Below are 21,500 nucleotides of genomic sequence, written 5' to 3'. Positions count from 1 at the left end.
CCCTAATGCCAGGTGCAACGGTCTGCAGAGGCGATTTTGAGAAAAAAAAATTTGCCACTGCTAACAGCAGCCAACACACAGCTATCAGTGGCCCTAATAAGGACCTTTGGGGGGTCTTGAAGCCTACACTAACTACCAATTCTTTCCCTACAGCAGCTCCGGTACAAACAGCACTGTCCCTCATCTAACTCACACCGCATCTGAGGCGAACCGCGGGAGGGGCCGACTTTTATGTTCGGGTGACACCTGATCACCCCAGCCACTCACAGCAGGGGGGTGGTATAGGGCTTGAACGTCACAGGGGGAAGTTGTAATGCCTTCCCTGTCTTTCAATTGGCCAGAAAAGCGCGCTAACGTCTCAGGGAAGGAAGTGAAAATAACCAGAACACCGCATGGTGTTCGTTACGAATAACGAACATCCCGAACACCCTAATATTCGCACGAATATCAAGCTCGGAAGAACACGTTCGCTCATCTCTAATAAATAATTAAACAACATGTATGCTAATACTTGGATAAAAATGGAGTAATTAATCAGAGCCAGCATGGGTTTGTAATAAGCAAGTCATGCCAGACGAATCTAATTTCCTTCTATGACAGCATCACTGACTGGGTTTATCAGGGAAATGTGGTAGATATAGTACATTATGACTTTAGTAAAGCATTTCACAAAGTATCTCATACCATACTTATTGAAAAAAATGACCAAATATGGGATTGACAAGGCAATTGTTAGGTGGATTTACAAGTGGCTGAGTGATTGCACTTAAAGGGGTTGTCCCGAGGCAGCAAGTGGGTCTATACACTTCTGTATGGCCATAATAATGCACTTTGTAATATACATTGTGCATTAATTATGAGCCATACAGAAGTTATAAAAAGTTTTTTACTTACCTGCTCCGTTGCTGGCGTCCTCGTCTCCATGGTGCCGACTAATTTTTGGCCTCCGATGGCCAAATTAGCCGCGCTTGCGCAGTCCGGGTCTTCAGCAGTCTTCTATGGAGCCGCTCGTGCCAGAGAGCGGCTCCGTGTAGCTCCGCCCCGTCACGTGCCGATTCCAGCCAATCAGGAGGCTGGAATCGGCAGTGGACCGCACAGAAGAGCTGCGGTCCACGAAGACAGAGGATCCCGGCGGCCATCTTCAGCGGTAAGTATTGAAGTCACCGGAGCGCGGGGATTAAGGTAAGCGCTCCGGTAAACTTTCTTTACTTCCCTGCATCGGGGTTGTCTCGCGCCGAACGGGGGGGGGGTTGAAAAAAAAAAAAACCCGTTTCGGCGCGGGACAACCCCTTTAAGGAGTTGTTATAAATGGCTGCACATCTAAGTGGAAGAATGTACCAAGTGGGGTACCACAAGGCTCTGTCCTAGGCCCAGTGTTGTTCAACATTTTTATAAATGATCTGGAGGAGAGAACTGATGCGAAACTTATCAAATTTGCCAACGACATAAAGCTAGGAGGGATAGCTAACACTATGGAAGAGAGAGAGTATTCAAAAAGATCTTGAAAAGCTTGAACAATGGGCGTTGACTAACAGAATGGTATTTAACAAGGAAAAATGCAAAGTCCTACATCTGAGCTAGATGTAAATAATGAAAAAAGCACATACAGAATGGGGGGAATTGGGCTAAGCAGCACATGTGAAAAAGAATTTGGTATACTAATAGATTATAGGCTGAACATGAGTCAACAATGTGATGCAACAGCCAAAAAGGCAAAACACAATTCTGGGATGTATTAATAGGAGCATAGAGTCTAAATCACATGAAGCAATTATCCCCCTCTACTTTTCCTTAGTCAGTTCTCATCTGGAATACTGTGTCCAGTTCTGAGCACCCCACTATAAAAAAGACAGACAAACTGAAGCAAGTTCAGAAAAGAGTTACCAAGATAGTGAGCAGTCTGCAAGTCATGTCCAACAAGGAACAGTTAAAGGATCTGGGAATGTTTAGCTTGCAAAAAAGAAGGCTAAGAGGAGACTTAATAGCTGTCTACAAATATCTGAAGGGCTGTCACAGTGCAGAGGGATCAGCCATATTCTTATTTGCACAAGAAAAGACTAGAAGCAATGGGATAAAACTGAAAAGGAGGAGACACAAATTAGATATTAGAAAAAAACTTCCTGACAGTGAGGGTGATCAATGAGTGGAACAGGTTACCACGGGAGGTGGCAAGTTCTCCTTCAATGGAAGTGTTCAAACAAAGGCTGGACAAATATCTGTCTGGGATGATTAAGTTCATCCTGCACTGAGCAGGGGGTTGGACTAGATGACCCTGGAGGTCCCTCCCAACTCTACCATTCTATGATTCTAGAAAATTATCCCCGATCCTGTGGACAGTGGATAACCTATCATGGCACAAATACTTTAGTTTCAACAGATTTTATTAAGATATTTTCGAATGTAGTACAGATGCAAAACAGCCTTATGGCCCCATACAGGGGGCTAATTATTGCCATCTTGAAGTACGCTAGTTTTGTTTTTATAAAACAACTTACTCCTAGTATGGACTACTGGGAGGGTGTAACAAAGGGCATGAAACAGGGTTGTCAAGGATGCACATCAACTCCCTTGGTATGAGCATAGTGGATAACTGGAGCTGGTTTCTAATGTAATAAAGAATAGAAAATTAGATCAAATTTGTTCTAATTTTCTATTCTTTATTACATCAGTCTGGTTAGACATCTCACCCATCGGGTGATTTGGAAAAACCAGAAGACCACTATTTTGAGTGTATCAGGCTACCATCTATTCCTTTGGCTGGAAGTTTTATAGATACAGGTCAGCACAGAAAGGGCATATCCAGTAAGCAGGCAACTTTTGAAAAAGATATCCTAATAGGGTTCTTATTCAGTTAGTAAACTGTCAGTTGGTAGTACCCCAGTAAATAACAATATGGGGGTGGACACACTGAAAAATACGGATTGGTGATACTCTTAGAGAGATCCTTTCCCCATCAGGAATCTCTCTGGTTCATTATTTGAGTATCCCTTAGTGAAGTATCAAATATTGGACTTTGGGTGCACTTAGGGCTTTCATTTCAAGCCTGGAAGTACTATATACCTTAGTACCTCCATATAAGTGTTGTATGCTTGTCTGTTAGTCTGGTTAGTTCGCAGCCCAGAAATTGATTTTAATAAATATAAATAAAGTTAATGTTTTTTAGGGCACTTATTCTATGAAAGGACATTTGAGATGAACAACCTTTCTGGTTATTTAATGTCTATATCCTGTAATGTTGTCGTGCTCTAAAAAGACATCTAGTCCCCTTTTAAACTCCTCTATCAATTTTGCCATCTCCACGTCCTCAGGCAGAGAGTTCCACAGTCTAAATGCTCTTACAGTAAATAACCCCTTTCTGTGCTGTGATAAAACCTTATTTTCTGTAACCGTAGCGGATGCCCTCATGTTACCATCACAGTCCTGGGTATAAACAGATCATGGGAGAGATCTCTGTATTGTCCCCTAATCTATTTATACATAATTATTTGGTCATCCCTTAACCGTCTTTTTTCTAGGGTGAATAATCCCAATTTTGATATCTCTGGGTATTCCAGTCCTCTCATTCTGTTTATTAATTTAGTTGCCCTTCTCTGAACCCCCTCAAGCACTGCAATATCTTTCCTGATTACTGGTGTCCACAACTGTACACAGTATTCCATGTGAGGCCTGACAAGTGCCTTATATAGTGGAAGAATAATGCTCTTGTCCCTCGCCCCTATACCTCTTTTAACCCCTTAACGACGGCCCCATCGGGAAACTACGTCCTCAGAAAGTGGGCCTTAATCCTAGAGGACGTAGTTTTATGCATCCTCTTTGGATTGATGCCCACTGGCCTGAGGACGTGACAGCTCCATGCTGTCGGTGCCCGCAGGTAGCCGACAGCATGGAGCTGTCATCCCAGGATGCGGGCAGTCCCCCCCGGCATTGCGATCGGCGCTATAAAATGAATAGCGCCGATCGCAAAAAAGTAAAGAAAACAGTGTTAAAAAGTAGTAATTCAGCTGCTATGATGGATCGGATCCATCACGGCAGCTGAAAATACTCACACGGCTTGTCGGCGGTGTCCGCCGGAGATCTGGTCCTCCCGGACCCGCCGGCGGCCTTCTGCGCATGCGCGCCTGACGATGACGTCACGCGCACGTGCAAAAGCCCGGGTGTCCCCGGCAAATTTAAAATCTCCTGGCTCCCGGCTCCTGAAGGTAGCCGGGAACCAGGAGGTGTTACCGGGGACCACTGTGAGCGGTCCCCGGGCCCGCGATCACCGCTATCCATTGCGATAGTGGCGATCGCGAAAAAGTTTAAAAAGTAAAACAAAAGTAAAGTTTCACCCCCCCCATGGATCGGATCCATGAGGGGAGGTGAAGATACTCACCCCCGGTCCTCTGCGATGTCCCGGGACCCGAAATCCCCGTCTGCGCATGCGCGCCCGATGATTGACATCGGGCGCGTGCACAGAGGGGCTCGAGCCCCGGGAAATTCAAAATTGCTCTGCTCCTGGCTGCCATGTGTAGCCAAGAGCAGAGGGATGTAACCAGGGACATGATCACTGTCATCCAATGGATGACAGTGATCATGCAAAGTAAAAAAAAAAGTGCAAAAAGTAAAAAAAAATAAATAAAAAAAGGGGTAAAAGGTAAAAAAAAAAAGTGCAAAAAGTAAAAAAAAAGTTTTAAAAAGTTAAAAAAAGCTTGCGTTTCATCTCCCCCCACGGATCATATCCGTGAGGGAGGATGAAATGACGTACCTAAGGCCTGCGGATTTATCCGTGGACCTCACCCCAGCTTCTGCGCACGCGCCCGTCACCAATGTGGCAGGCGCATGCGCAAAAGCCGTGGTTTTTTAAAATCTCCCTGCTCCTGGCTACAAAACTTAGTCGAGAGCCTGGAGATTTCACGGAGGGCCGCGGTGAGCAGTTCCTGATCACATGTTCGCCGTTATCCAAAGAATAATGGCGATCACATAAAAGTTAAAAAAAGGTGAAGCTTCATCTCCCCTCACTGATGCGATCGGTGAGAGGAGATAAAAATTTTTACCGGAGGTCTCCATATTTACACCCATATTTGAACTTTCCCGTATTCTGCGCATGCGACCGCCGGCAAAACACCGGACACATGCGCAGGAGTCGGGGAGCCCAGGAAACTTAATATCTCCTTGCTCTCGGCGACCAACGGTCACCGAGAGCCTGGAGCAGTGACGGGTGGCCTCGTTGAGCGGTCCCCAGTCACGTGAAAAAATGGCAGCGATCTACCTTTGGCCGGTCTCACATGACCGGATAGGAATTACGGATTCCGCATGCGTTTGATTAGCGGTAATACGCAGATCAATCGCATTGGATTACACAATTCTGCTCACATTAGTGGGTTGGAATTGCGTAATCCACTCGCAGAAAAGAGAACGCAGCAGGTTCTATTTTACCGCGGATATCTGCAACATAGAGCCCATTGTGCTCCATGGTCATGGATATACCCGCAGCCCATACGCAACTACGTTGTATACGGGCTGCGGGTACCCGCGTCATCGCTAAGCGACGGTGCGGGAAATACAAACAACAAAAAAAAAAGTGTACTGCGCATGACCGCCCGTGTAAGTACGCAGTTATGCGCAGTACATTACGCGGCCGTACGCAGGGTCACAGCCGGGCTCACAGCCGGGATCCGCTGCGGGCCTCCACAAGCGGATTCCCCATACGGCTGCCTGAGCTCGGCGTTATTCAGACCGCTACCTGTAATACGCAATTTACAAGAAGCCCCGGGAACGCCCGCCTTCATGCAGTTCCAGGAGCACCTTGTTGAGCGCCTTCTGTGTGAGACCGCCGCACCTCATCAAGCTTACGGAGACTCACAGAGCGCCACTTTTTACACCCCATCCCCGCCGCTGAGGTCAAAAATGACTCCCAAAAAGCATGAGAGGAGGGGGGGGGATACCCGGTTTTATTGCCCCATGTGCCCATCCCAACCAGCCTCCATAATTACCCGTCTTTGGAAATACTACACAGTTCACATTATTACTTTTATCTAAGATTTGGGGAACGCCGAAAAGGGCGTGGGGGGGGGGGGGATTTTAGGGAGTCAATTTTTATTCCGTACAAATGAGCCTGGAATTTATTCAGTTATGCCCTGCAATCCAACTGGTGTTCCCTCCATTACAGGCCTTGCCATGTTTCCTGTAAGTAGATTAGGGCCACAATGGGTATGTTTTTGAACACGGGACAAACGGGGGTATCTATTTTGGGGTGAACGTCTTCATTCCTATGTAAACTATACAAAAAAAAAAGTTTTTAAATTGACAAAATTGCCAAAAAAATGAAAATTGTAATTTTTTTCTTCTGCTTTGCTGAAATTTATTCAAATACTGTGTGGTCAAAATACGCAGTACACCCCTAGATGAATTCGTTAAGGGGTCTAGTTTTTAAAATGGGGATATTTGTGGGGGTCTTTATAGTTTTGGACGCTCAATGACTCTATAAGTGGGCAATGGGGCCTGGAATTTATTCCGTTGTACCCTAAAATCCAATGGGTGCTCCTTCCATTATAGGCCTAGCCATGCGTCCTTTAAGTAGATTAGGGCCGCAAGGGGTATGGTTCTGAACACGGGACAAACAGGGGTATCTATTTTGGGGTGAAAGTCTTCATTCCTATGTGTGCTGTACAAAAAAAACAGTTTTTAAATTGATACAACTGCCAAAAAAATGAAAATTGTATTTTTTTTCCTACTGCTTTGCTTAGATTTATTCAAAAATTGTAGGGTAAAAATACACAGTACACCCCTATATTAATTCGTTAAGGGTCTAGTTTTCAAAATGGGATCATTTGTGGGGGTTCTCTGTCGTTTTGGCCGCTCAAGGGCTCTACAAGTGTGCAATGGGGTCTAAATCACCTTCATGCTAAATTTCTGTTCTGAAAGCCACCGACTACTCCTTTCATTTTGCGCCCCGTTGTGCATCCAGACAAAAGATTAGGGCCACAATGGGTATGTCTCTGAACACGGGACAAACAGGGGTATCCACTTTGGGGTGCAAGTCTTCATTCATGTGTGTGCTGTACCAAAAAAGCAGTTTTTAAAACGACAGAATTGCCAAAAAAACGAAAATCACAATTTTTTCCTTTTGCTTTGCTTCAATTCATTCAAAAACTGTGGGCTCAAAATGGGCAGTACACCCCTAGATAAATTCATTAAGGGGTCTTGTTTTCAAAATGGGGTCACTTGTGGGGGTTCTCTTTGATTTTGGCCGCTCAAGAGCTCTACAAAAGTGCTATGGGCCTAAAACTCCTTCAAGGAAAATCTATGTTCTTAAAGCCACCGACTACTCCTTTCGTTTTGGGCCCCATTGTGCATCCAGACATAAGATTAGGGCCACAATGGGTATGTCTCTGAACACGGGAGAAACAGGGGTATCCATTTTGGGATGAAAGGCTTCATTCATGCGTGTGCTGTACAAAAAAAGCTGTTTTTAAAATGACAGAATTTACAAAAAAATGAAAATCACAATTTTTTCCTTTTGCTTGGCTTGAATTCATTCAAAAACTGTGGGGTCAAAATGGTCAGTACACCCCTAGATAAATTCGTTAAGGGGTCTAGTTTTCAAAATGGGGTCACTTGTGGGGGTTCTCTTTGGTTTTGGCCACTCAAGAGCTCTACAAAAGTGCTATGGGGCCTAAAACGCCTTCAAGCAAAATTTATGTTCTGAAAGACACCGACTACTCCTTTCATTTTGGCTCCCGTTATGCATCCAGACATAAGATTAGGGCCACAATGGGTATGTTTCTGAACACGGGAGAAACGGGGGTATCCATTTTGGTGTGTAAATCCTCATTTTCATGGGCTCTATAGGAAAAAAATATGTCTTTAAAATGACATATTTGCAAAAATATGAAATTTTATTTTTTGTCCCCTAAATTGAACTAATTCCTGAAAAGAACTGGTGGGGTCAAAATACTCATGACACCCCTCAGTGAATACACTAAGGGGTGTAGTTTTTAAAATGGGGTCATTTGTGGGTGTATCTATTATTCTGACACTTATGAGCCTCTGCAAACTTGGCTTGGTGCAGGAAAACAAAGTGCTCCTCAAAATGCTGAAAAGTAATGTTAAATTTGTACGTCCTCTAAATGGTAAAAAAAAACACAAAAGTTTTTCAAGTGTGCATTCAGAATAAAGTAAACAGATGGAAATACATATCTTATCAAAAATTTGTACAGTATGTTTGGACATATTTGAGATATTCCGGTTGAAAATGTGAAAAAATGACAATTTTTTCAAAATTTTTCCAATATTGGTACTTTTAATAAATATACACAAATTATATCGGTCTCTTTTTACAATCTAAATGAAGTACAACATGTGGCGAAAAAACAATGTCAGAATCACTGGGATATGTAAAGCCTTTACGGAGTTATGCCACGTTGAACGACGCATGTCAGATTTCCAAAATTTGGCTCCGTCACTAAGGCGCAAACAGGCTTCGTCACTAAGGGGTTAATATACCCCAAAACTTTATTTGCCTTTGCAGCAGCTGACTGGCATTGGTTGCTTAAATTAAGCTATAGTCAACTAGTACCCCCAGATCTTTTTCCATCACACTTTTCCCTAGAAGTACACCATTTAGTGTATATTGGCAACATCCGTTTCTCCTGCGCATGTGCATAACCTTACATTTATCAATGTTGAACTTGATTTGCCATTTTTCTACCCAAGCACCCAACTTTTCTAGGTCCTTATGTAGCCATACATTGTCCTCCGTTGTATTAATTATCTTGTATAATTTCATATCCTCTGCAAATACTGATATTTTACTGTGCATTCCCTCTATCAGGTCATTGATAAATATGTTGAACAGAATGGGGCCTAATACTGAACCCTGTGGCACCCCACTAGTAGCAGTGGCCCAATCATATTATGAACCATTAATTATAAACCTCTGCTTTTTATCTCCGAGCCAGTTCTTTACTCAGCTGCACACGTTTTCACCCAGACCAAGCTGTCTCATTTTATGTATTAACCTATTATGTGGCACGGTGTCAAATGCTTTAGAAAAATCTAGATATATGAGATCTATAGATCCTTGCAGGTCCAGCCTAGAACTTACTTCATCGTAGAAGCTGATCAAGTTGGTTTTACATGGTAGACCCCTCATGAGTAGGGAAAAACCTGTTGTTTTCCTTAAGGTATTTTAGGATGGGATCTCTCAGAAACCCCTCAAATATTTTTCCAATTAATGAAGTGAGACTTACTGGCCTGTAGTTATCAGGCTCTCTTTGTGATGCCTTTTTTGTATATTGGAACCACATTGGCAATGCGCTAATCCAGTGGTACAACCCAGATCTCAGTAGAGCCCCAAAATATAAGAAATAGTAGTCAACACACCACTTAGTTCCCTTAGAACCCTTGGGTGTATTCCATGTGGGCCCGGTGATTTGTCGATTTTAATCTATTTTAGCCATATCTTCACTTCCTCCTACGTTAGGCAGATGATATTTAGCGTGTGTGTGTGTGTGTGTGTGTGTGGAGGAAGGGGGTCATTCTATCCACTTGCACCTTGTGTGACATTTCTTTTTCCCTTGTGAATATACGTGAGAAAAAAACAATTTAATAGATCCGCCTCCCCCCCCCCCATCCGCATCCGCATCTATGCTTTCTCCTGCATTATTTGTTAAAGGGCCAGTGCTTTCAGTGCAAATCATTTTACTGTTTATATAACTGAAAAATAGTTCAGGGTTACTTTTGCTTTCTTTGGCGATTAGTCTTTCTGCCTGCTCCTTGGCAGTTTTTATCTTTTCCTTACATATTTTTTTCCCCCTTTATGTTTTCAGTGCTTCTTCACTGCCTTCTTGTTTTAGTAATTTAAATGCTTTCTTTTTTTTTACTTATTGCCCCCTTTACAGTGTTGTTGAGCCACATTGGTTTCATTCTATTCGAAGTTCTTTTATTTTTGAAGGCCATGAACTACTACATATTGAAACAGAGCTCATTTTATGGCAATGTATGGCTCTATGGCTATTACTATGGCTAAGTGTAAAAATAGGCAGCAATGGCTTTAATAGGAAGATTCTATTGGACTTGTTTTCTAATCTCAGTTCTGCAATATCTTGATGCTTTTCAAGCTAGTACGCCAGGTGAAAAATAAATATATAGCAATACTTACATTCACAAATGTCACAAGTGCCGAGTCTAACTGAAAAAAAAAGAATGTTCATTATAACCCATAATAAAGGAGCTGGAAAAATACAGAGGTAAATATAAAGTTAGATATGTTACATAGTAAGGTTCCTGCACACAAACGGTTTTTTCATCTGATTTTCGGATGGAAAAATTGAACGGAAATAGAATAGTCTGATTAAAAAAAACTGCAGCATTTCCTATTGTATGATTTTTGGACAAGAATAAAAAATGGCAATGTGCGGTGTTCAGCACATTGGACCACACAAGGACTGGAGGCCAAGTGCTGTCCGATGCGAGTTTGCCTGCATATGGCAACTTTTAAGTCACCGGTGTGCAATTAGCCTTTGGTGGAAAAAATTTGCAAGCCCATCTAGTTAATTCTTTTATCTTGAGTGTTTCAGAGGAATTCTAAGGGCGCTTTTACACAGAACAACTATTGGGCAAATGATTGTTAGAGCGAGTGCTTTACACAACAATTGTTCAGTGTAAATACATGCCAAGCGAAAGCTACACAAACAGCCTCATTACTTGCATAAATACACAGTGTATTTACGTAGTAAAAAAGAATGTGCAAAATTGCACTGATTTAGTGCAGAATTGCAGGTTTCCTGTGTATTTCACACATACATATGCTTGCCCATTGATTTAAATGGGCTTCTATGGTGCATAGTACGCACCAAGATGGGACATGTGAACAAACCCTGGGTTCTATTCATTGCATAATACACAGCATATTCACGCTCATGTGAATGAGTCTGAATGCAGGAAACATGTGGTTGTCCATAAAATACTAGGCTTTCTTTAGGGCCCCTTCACAAAAGCATATGCACAAAAGCGCAGCGCATTTGTTCTGTGCACAGTGCGTTTTTGCATGTGGGTTTGCGCACATTATTGTATTTTTGTGATCGCTGGGTCAGTTCACATGGGTGCAGGACACATCATGCCGTTATTTTAAAGGCTATTTAGCCTAATGAGTTCCAGATGTGTTCTGTTTCCTGCGGAATTGCGCAGCTTATTGCTCAATAGCACGGGTATTGAGTGCACCCATAGACGTCTATTGGGCAAATATAAAGCATGTTGCTTCCTTTTTTTTAAGCGCGCACAAAACAGTGTAGTGAGAATGAACTCATTGAAAGCATGTAATGTGAAGCAACCCATGCACAGGGCTTTTTGTAATGTTTTTAAATTCATGTCCCACCAGTTTGAAAAATCTTAATTAGACTTTTGCATGCATTTTTGGTGATTTTTAAAAATTTTTTTGTGTATTCTTGTACAGGCATTTTTTCAGGTGTTTTTAAATTTGTACAGAGAAGCCTGTAGAGAAAAATACCTAAAAAATCATACCTAGATAAGGCATTGTACAACAGTAAATAAAGGGTGAATGTAGGATCGCACACATGATCTGACAGCATTCTAATTAATGAGACCAATGCACAATACTCTCCAGGTGTCATATAATTGGTGACCTTGGTAACTGCACTGCCCAGTGTGCAGAAATGGCTAGAAGTTATTACTAACCTGGTGGTAAGATGTTGTAAGGTACCCAGCGTACAGTGGCTTCTCTGAACACCTGATGTGTCAGATCGGGCAGGAGATCTTAGGTGGAGGTTTTGCATAACTGCATCTTGGGATGCAGTATTGCAAAACTTTCTTGGCAACCACCATCGGGCTGACAACTACGTTGAACCTGTAAGCAACATGTTAGCAACTCAGCTACCGAATGTCGCTCAAAATTCATTTCTTACATTCTCATCTGGATTTTTTAGGCGACGTGAGTGATGAACATGGGGAAAGATTCCACCAGGATTCTGCCACCATGGAAAAAAGGTATCAAGGCCACATTAACCCCAACATGAGGGGCAACTACTGCTGGTTTCTGCAGTGGTCAGCAAGAAACACTCACAAGCCCAAAAGTAAGCGCCTAAAGCCCTCGTGAACAGTGTATGTGCATCGCGTAAAGATGCAAGGGAATTATTTAGTTATTTTTTACACATTTGTTAATGTGAACAAGCTTTTATAATCTCTCAGGTTTGAAGTACAATATAACTATGTACAGTGGCTGTATTATGAACATAAAATGAGTTCCGCACATCTGTATGAATAGCTAGCCAATGACACTGTGTATAACTTCAGAACCTGACATCCCAGGCAAAATCCAGCTACAGATTTGGACTCTACATACTCTGTTTATTAAAGGACACATGAAATACCCCAAGTAGCAGACCAATTTTTTTTCCTGTGATCCAGTGTCATTGTGAGACCAACGTAGGGGACTCCATTGCTGTTTAGGGAGCACATTGGAGTGTAGGAGGCACACAGGGAACACCATTTTTGCGTGGAAAACACCAAGTAGGGAGTATTACAGTGTGGAACACTATTACAATGGGGAGCACTAAGAAATCACTAACTTTGTGGAGCATAGACAAAGGGGGCACTATTACCGTGCGCTAAACTGTGCTATAGAGAGGACTCATAGCTGGGAGAAAATGTTGTGGCAGTCTAGTCCGAATGGAGGTGAGAAGAGAAGGTGAAGAACCACAAATCACAGAAGATGTCACATCTGAGTCAATAGACAGAACTGTACTTAATTTGTGTATATGGTCTACAGAGGGATTATACTCTGTAAAGCGCCAGTGTAATATTAGTATGAGACCATTGACTGCTCACTGCATGGCAATATTACTGATTATTTTGATATTTGTGGTAATTATTTGTGGTGTGGAGTTATTATTGATCCTCTCTTATTATTTCGTATAGTATGGGCTCTTCAATAAATATGTGGAGTTTATATGGTATCGGTCATGGTATTATTTGTCCCATGTATCATGATATTACTTAGTATGTTACCACAAATACCAGATTTATACTATTATAAGTATATTTGTGTTTATAATGGGGCACATTTTTGGGGGCAAGGCCAATATAGGCAAGCCTATTTTGCTGTAACTTTTCATTTTTTAAAGATCTGTTGACATCTTTTTGGGGGTTTACTAACATATGCCTTGGAGCGTATGCCCCTTGTCTCTTTTAAACTAGGAAGGCCCCTTAGGTAGGCTTTAATATTTACTAAATGGTCATATACTATTTTTTTAAGCCGAGTAATCCTGGCTGATGGTAAAAATACAGCGTTGGTTTAAAGCGCCTGTACTGTAACAGGAGCAGGTCGGGTCTTCGGGTGTTTTTAACCACTTCTACATTCTCTTTTGCAGGCTACAAAGCGCTCATTGAATGGAGTAAGAGGAAGTGCCACTTCCGCTATTCGACCTAGTGAACGAATGACTGCCAGGTGCCCCCTGTCATAGCAGAGCTGCAGGGTGCTGGCAGACACAGATCAGCTTGGTTAGTGACTAATGTCATTACAGGGGGATGTTTTCTTGCATAACTGGGACACATATATTTCCCCCAGCTACAGTGGAAAGTGTGAAATTACGAAAAAAAAAACAAAACACAAAATGTGAATGACCCCAGAGGTCCTATATGACATCATGGTGGACATAGATAGTAGAAAAAGAATAGTTACAAACATAAGAACATGGGTAAGAAAAAAGTAAAAATAAAAAAGATAAAGAAAATTTTATATATATATATATATATATATATATATATATATATATATATATATATATATATATATATACACACATACATATATATATATATATACACACACACACACACACACACACACACACCCACACACACACATATATACGTACATACCCAATGCCAACCTAAACTATCGCTATGAGTGCCCTGTAATCAGAGACTATACAAATTAAATATCAAAACGTCCAAAACAAAATGTAAAAGTGAAAAATAAATAAAAGCAAATAAAAAAACTGCCCTATATGTCATGGAAAAAAGACAGCAAGAATAATTTTGTTACCTGAAGAAAGAAAAAAAATAGAGCTGTAGAACCACCACAAGGGTAAAATCCCTAAAAAGTGTCTGGTCACTTTGGATCAAAATACCCTGATTAAAGGGTTAAGTATTGTCAGAATTTTTCAAAATGCAATTTTGCAACTCTTGTTTAGTTAAACTACAAGAATGGCTGAAAAATAAAAAATGATCTATGGCTTTTGCTGTGCCTATGGTTTCACGGGAGCCTACAAACCATACAGATAACTGCTATTTCTGCTTGACTCTGACTATAAAGGCAGGATTGTCAATGAATAAAACAGGAACAGTTCAATATCTGAATCCTCCATCTGCTATTCCACATTCAGATAGTTTACCAGTTCCTACTCCACCCCAACATTATGAGCTTGAAGTAGAAAATGAAGAAAGTGTGGAAAAAGAAGAAGACCAAGCCTTCCACATCCCATGACCCTGACTTTGAGGTAAAATATGATACATCGCACAGACTGAGTCAAGCAGAATTGAGTGATCTCATTAAAGACTTTGACTTATCAAAGGAGAAGGCGGAACTTCTAGGGTCAAGACTACAGCAATGGAATCTTCTCCAACGTGATATCAGGGTCTCACAGTACAGAGAACGTCAGAGGGATCTGCTTCCTTTTTGTGAGAAGAAAAACAATCTGGCTGTTTGCTGCGACGTTAATGGCTTGATGAAATGTTTGAATTTAAACCATGATCCAACTGAATGGAGGCTATCATAGACTCCTCCAAGCTTAGTTTGAAAGCTGTATTACTTCACAATGGCAACCGTCATTGTTAGCATGTGTAATCAAAATGTGTATTTCTCTTAATTTGTTAAAATAACATACTTACACCCATTATATATCACAGAAACTAAAGCTAATAAACTTTCTTTGTCAGATTCTTAGTAAGATTTTTTTAAAGAATTTATTTTTATTAAAGTATTTTGCATGTAAACAATTCTGTAATATACAATGAGGCTGACGGGTCAAGCATGAAACAAAAGTTATGAAACAATGTGATTGAAGCACGCAGGTTTCACATAAAAAAAACAGTCAATTGCAATTCCCAACAGCATTAACACTTATCAAGTTTGACTCTGATCTGAATCTACTTTGCAACTTTTGCAAGGATTAATGATCTTAACCTTAACTATAAAACAATAATCAATAAACCAGAAAAGAGGGGGAGGGGGAAGAAGTTTGTCATCTAGGCTGGTTTTGAAGAGTTTCTAGTCTGGAGGATTATTATTTATTAGTAATTGGTGTGATTCTAAAGACCATTTGGGAGGCCTCAAGTATCTGGGGGAACTATGTTAGGGGATGAGGGAGATTGGGTGATTTTGATGATGTTGTGTGGCCATCTGATTGTTTTTTAAATTCAATCCATGGTGACCATGTGTTCAGGAATTTAGCTCTGGTACCGCTCTCCAAGCTCATAAGCTCTTGAAGCTAAAAATTTGATGTATTTTGTTTTCCCATGGAGTTAACAGAGGGGGATTACTTTTTGCCACATTAAAGGAATGAGAAGTTTGGCTACAGTTAGTAAGATTGTTTGCAAGTTGTCTTTCTTTGGGGAAAAATTTTGGGATGGGAGCTACAATAATACTTCCTCTGACACCAAATTCAGTGAGGTTGAACAAATTTTGTTGATTTGGGAGAATATTTGTTTCCAAGAAGGGGCAATTTCTGGGCAGTCCCACCAAATATGAGAGATGGTGCCACCCTGGAGGTCGCATCTCCAGCAGCAATCAGATGAAGCCAAGTTTAGTTTAAATAGTTGATGGGGTGTTTTATACCATCTTGTTAGAAGTTTGAATGAGCTTTCTTGAATGCAGATACATTTTGAGAAACCATGAGAGTTGCTCAGGATTTTGTCTATGTTATCTTTGGACAGGGTAATGTTTAATTCCTTTTCCCATTCTCTCAAGAACCATGGTTTGTGTGGTGCTGAGTCTTAGAGCACTCCCTTGTGAATCTTAGAAATTAATTTTTAGCAGGAATTCGGGAGTGATAGATAGGATTCAAACCCAAAAGCAAGTAAGCTGTGACTCACGAAGTTAAGGAAACATTCCAAAATATTTTTTTTGTTGGCCAGTGTTATGACCGCTCTCTGCATTTCCTTCCTTATTCTAATTGCAGAACATGCAAGCCCATCAAGTCTCCAACTCTCCAATGGCAGTCATGAGACAGTAGGAAAGACAAAAAGTGAAAAATATCCAACTTCTCTTATTTAGTGAAGTAAAAGTACCTTACAGTACTAAATCTGTCCATATATATATATATATATATATATATATATATGCATCTGGAATATTATTTCGCCCAATTACCACTATTTGTCAGTATGATACATTTTACCTTTTTGCTTTGCATTGTCCTGTCTAATTATAGAGTGTAACATGGCTATTTGTTTGATGTATATTTATATTTTTTGATTAATGTTTCTCATATCTCACACAATATACACATCATATGTTGCAGCTATCCTTTTATATATTAGTTTCTCTCAATGAAAGGGTTTAACCCCAAACTGCGTATATTTTAATTGATTAAATAAAAAAAAAGTTGTCTCATGACTTTCATTAGAGAGTTGCACCACAATACCAGTTTTTCCCTCCTATCTAGTCTGCCTACCATTGGTGGGTTTACTTGGCTGGCAGCACCGCCACCACCTACTTTCTATAACCCTCCTCAAGGCTGTTTGAGTCCTGGTTATACACCTGGGACTCAAGCCTTTGACACTTTTTTGGATTTGCTCCACCCCTTTCCTTTGTTCCTCATCATGTCTCAGCGACATTTGTATCACATATTATTCTATATATAAAAGTTGCAAAGTATTCTCTTATTCCGAACCTCATCATTCTGGAGAAGGTTTAATTAAAGTCAGTAATTTTCTTCTGTCTGCTGCTTTCTGTGTATAATGAACCTTCATATAGTATTTATAAGAAGGAAATATACTAAGTGTATTTACAGCATATCATTTACTGAGGAATAACCCTGCATATAGCATATTACTAAATTTACTACTGGATTTTACTAGATTACGTCTTCACAACAGACATATTCCTAAACTCAGAGGCTGCTTCTTATAATACAGTACAATCTGGTCTGCACTGCATTCTGGGAGAGATACTTTTTTGCGCATCTGGTTAGTGTACATTGAGTGCTGTATAAACAAAATTACCCAAAATGTTTTCAGAGCAATTGCTTAGACAAAAGAGAAGTTACCCCAGAACAATATCGAGACCGGCCCCCATTATAATTCTAGGTTTTGTCAGGCATCGTTCCGCTATCCATGACTCTTAGGCCACTCTCACATTTGGCGTCGGCAAAATGCTGTGATTTTGATCATGGTGTTTTGCCGCAATTTTCACCATTGTTTCATTATAAGGTGCGTTAAAAAGCGCCAAAATAGAGCAGACAGAAATGCTGCATTCTAATGCAGGTCTGCGAGGCTTGGCTGAAATCAATCAGAACGTTGTACCACGATTACCATGGCGTTCAAACACACAGCAGTAAAAATGGCATTTGTGATAATGGCCTAATTTAAGCCAATTCCCCCATCCTCTTGTTTACTAACAATACCAGAGAGAGGAGATCTGTACAGGTACTCACCACCTAAAAGTAAACGGGATGAGACCAACCAGAACTGGGACTTCTGTCTCCCAAAGTTCCCCATAGCAGCTGCCTGTTATGTAAGCCCTTGCCTTACAGCAGTCTCAGCACCCGAACTAAACAGATAGGAACTGTTGAAATAAATGAGCTCAGAAGCATGCACCATTACGATTGCAGCTCAGGATAACAAAGGGCTGTAATCAAGGCTCTAACTTGGCATCAGCACATTATAAGGAGAGCAATTTGCAAAGTTGCTGAACTTTTTATGCATATATCTATCAATTGTAAAATAGTGTTATAGATTGACAGATTAAAAGAGGTTGTACTTAACCCCTTAATGACATGGCCTATTTTGGCGTTGAGGACCAAGCGATTTTTTGGTATTTTTCCATCTCCATTTTTCAAAAGCCATAACTTTTTTATTTTTCCGTGGACGCGGCCGTATAAGGGCTTGTTTTTTGCGTGGCGAACTGTAGTTTTTATCGATGCCAATTTTGGGTACATAGACTATATTGTAAATTTTTTTTTTTTTTTTTTTAATGATAGCAGAGAGAGAAAACGCATCAATTCTGCCATAGATTTTTTTTTTTTTTTTTTACACTGTTAATCATGCAGCATAAATGAGACTTTCCATTTTTTCTGCGGACCGGTACGGTTACAACGATACCAAAATTCTTACATTTTTTTTAGGTTTTCCCACTTTTCTGCAATAAAAACCCTTTTTTTTTGGAAATCTTTTTTCTATTCTAAATTGCTGCATTCAAAGTCACATAACTTTTTTATTTTTTGATGTACAGAGCTCTATGAGGGCTTATTTTTTGCGAGACGAGCTGTAGATTTTATTGGTACCATTTTGGCGTACATACGACTTTTTTGATAACTTTTATTGCGTTTTTAGTGAGGCAAAATGCTAAAAATGAGCATTTTGCCTCAGTTTTTTAGCTTTTTTTTTAGCGTTTTTTTCGGTGCACAGTCAAAAGCATGTGCAACTTATTGTACGTATCGTTACGGATGCGACAATACCAAATATGTGGGGTTTTATTTTTTTTTTACCTTTTTTTATGCTAATCTGAGAAAAAGCATAAAAAATGTTTTTTTTACTCTTTTTTTTTACATTTTTTTAATTCATTTTTTAAATCTTTCTTTTTTTTACACTGTTTGTGTCCCTCTGAGGGACTTTAATCACTGCCCTGATGATCGCTGTCATAAGGCATGGCAGAGCTACTGCTCTCCCATGCCTTATCGCTCATACAGCGATCTCAGGCATAGGCAATACAGGACGCCAGTGTCTGGCGTCCTGTTGCCATGGTGACAGGCCGGGCTCTCGCGATGACATCGCGAGTTCCGGCCGGAGACACAGAGGGAGCCGCGCTCCCGCTGTGAACTCTTCCCCTGCCGCGATCTACTTAGATCGCGGCAGGGAAGGGGTTAAAAGTGGCGGGCGCATCTCCGATGTCCCCCCGCTGCTGCAGCGAGACGCCGGCTGTGACTGACAGCCGGCTCCCGCTGCGGGATGGCGCTGGATCACATATGATCCAGCGCTATCTCCAGGACGTAAGTTTACGCCCTGTTGCGGGAAGTACCCCGCTTCCAGGACGTAAACTTACGCCCTGCAGCGGGAATGGCTTAAATCAACTTTTATAGCCATAGCATAGGTGATATAAGTTTGATTGGTGGAGGTATCACTGCTGAGATCAGTGTTCCCCTCTCCTCCTCACTGGGGGTTTGCTGCTCTTCTTGCAATGTTCTGTTTCATTTGTCTTTAGTTCGATTGCTGTAGGTAGCCAAGTGCCCATTTCTATTAGTCCCATTGAAATACATAGCGAGGCGCTGTGCATATGTGATCACTACTCCATTCATTCTCTATGCCACTGAGGGTGGGTGCAGAAAAGCTGCAGTGACGAGAAGAGGACACCAATCCCCCATTCTAGAGATCAATGGGGGTCTCCGTGGTGAGATTTCTAATGATTGCACTTTTTTCACCTGTGCTATGGATAGATGATGAAAGTTGCGGTTGGTAAAACCTATTTAATATTATTCTTCCTATAAAGGTTTTTACTCACCAATAATTCCTGCCACACAAAACAATGTTCTGAAGAAATCCATTGTGACTGAAAGATTAAAAGAACAATAACAATAAGAATAAACTGCAAAACACATATGCTTATTATTAGTGAAGCAGAATTGTAATATATGTAATTAAAATGATGGCTGGGGCATTGTTAGACAAGAACCTACATCATGCTGAAAAGAAAATTATTTTCATACCGTTTTTATAAAAATAAAGTCCTGCCTGTCACAAACTAACAACAATGACATGGAGAACATAAAAAATAAATGAATAAACAATATATGGGCATTCAACCAGTAGGTACTGCAGGCGACTATGTGTTGTGGGTCATCAAGGCTTAAAAAAACTAAACAAAAACACAGTTGGTTAACATTACAAAAAAATGTAAAGAATATTATGGATATGAGTTTTCTAAAATTATTATTATTAGAGCAGCCCAAATATACCAAGATCCATGTTTAACCCCTTTGCCACCTATCCTGTTGCACCAGAAATAATTACTATTGCTACTACGGTATGTTAGTCATGTGGATGTGGTTAGTGGCAGAGTTACAGTCAGCTACATTTCTGTAATGCAACTTTTTTTCTAAAAAAGTTGCAAAAAACTGCACCTGCATGCCGCTGACAGTCGGGCATTAATATACAAGCAAGCCCACACCGTCTCCAATATAAACTTCTACAAAGGTCTTACCTTTCTCACCCGGTTCTATCAGGTATGAAAATAAAATACAAACGGCACAGAATACTCCATAATGGATACTGATTTCTTAGGATGGGTATAATTTGTGGGCAAGTTTTTATCTTTGCCGGAGATATTGGGTGATCAGCAAGTACAACTTGTTAGGGACCCCCAGGAAGACGGCTCAGGATGAAATGGGGTTTCTCTCTGTCATATGATTCTTGTCTGATACATCCCAGATTCTGTGCTACTATGTAACGTTTACTGCTGGATCAGTCTACAGCGATACACTAGTGTAGGGAAAGCCTTGTTCATTGTATACCAATATATGTACAAAAAGTGGCATGTTATAGGAAGAATGTGTGGTACATGAAAATATTTACAGCTATCATGGAAAAAGGTTTCAGAATGTATAAAATACTTGTACAGGTGTGCAAAAAAAACATGGATCACATGCTGCATTCAGTGTTTGAAAGAAACTTAAAAAAAAAATTCTATTATTTACAGCAGTTCTTGGAAGTTTTTTTGCAGCTTAGAGCTCCTTTATATCAGAGTTAGGGAATTCCGTTTTCCAGCTCCATTCGATCTCCGGTGAGCAGTCTGGCATTTTGCTGGAACTTACAGGATGAAATAATGCTGCTTGAGAAAGAGAGAAAATTGCCAAAGTAATAGAAAATGACATAAAAGAAGAGTTTTGTCCTCACCGCATGGTGGTTGATCTCCTCAGTACTCTACTGCTATTGGGGTTGTGTCTCCACTGTGCAGACGAGTACAAATATATTGCTTTGCCAGCATTTACTTCCTGATTCATTTTAGTCATTGCACTCTACCAAGTTCTGCAGTGTGTATAGGGTTCATTACCACAATTGGCTAATACATAGTAGGCAGACAGCTATTACTGACCTGCACTGGCAGCTTTACAGAGACCGGTCACTTCTGCTTTTTGCATAATTTTTGCAGTTTTGTACATTGCTGGAAGGCGACCCATGAGATATTGCTGAGTACTGGCTATGTTCTTGCTGGGACCTCCTAACCAATTGCAGCTCACAGCTACTGAAGCTGTGTTACAATGAGAGGGGTCATCAGGTTTGGACAA

At 40.7% G+C, this 21,500-nt stretch overlaps 1 protein-coding gene across 2 annotated transcripts in view; it reads right to left on the bottom strand.

Moving 5' to 3' along the window:
• Positions 1 to 21,238, bottom strand: part of LOC136627021 (uncharacterized) — a 37,133-nt gene extending 15,895 nt beyond the window's left edge. The window contains exons 1-3 of one of the 2 annotated variants that reach the window (XM_066601979.1): positions 21,109 to 21,238; positions 19,718 to 19,765; positions 10,142 to 10,171 (exon numbers count right to left, since the gene is read on the bottom strand). In XM_066601979.1, the coding sequence (XP_066458076.1) occupies positions 10,142 to 10,171; positions 19,718 to 19,760 (73 nt within the window). In that variant the 5' untranslated portion in view covers positions 19,761 to 19,765; positions 21,109 to 21,238. The remainder of the gene's footprint in view (positions 1 to 10,141; positions 10,172 to 19,717; positions 19,766 to 21,108) is intronic. The other variant, XM_066601980.1, reaches the window with a different exon arrangement.
• Positions 21,239 to 21,500: the final 262 nt, after the last annotated feature.

The sequence above is a fragment of the Eleutherodactylus coqui genome, chromosome 5 (assembly GCF_035609145.1).
Source record: "Eleutherodactylus coqui strain aEleCoq1 chromosome 5, aEleCoq1.hap1, whole genome shotgun sequence".
In the NCBI taxonomy this organism is placed as follows: Eukaryota; Metazoa; Chordata; class Amphibia; order Anura; family Eleutherodactylidae; genus Eleutherodactylus; species Eleutherodactylus coqui.
This window is presented reverse-complemented; position numbering and strand designations above follow the sequence as displayed.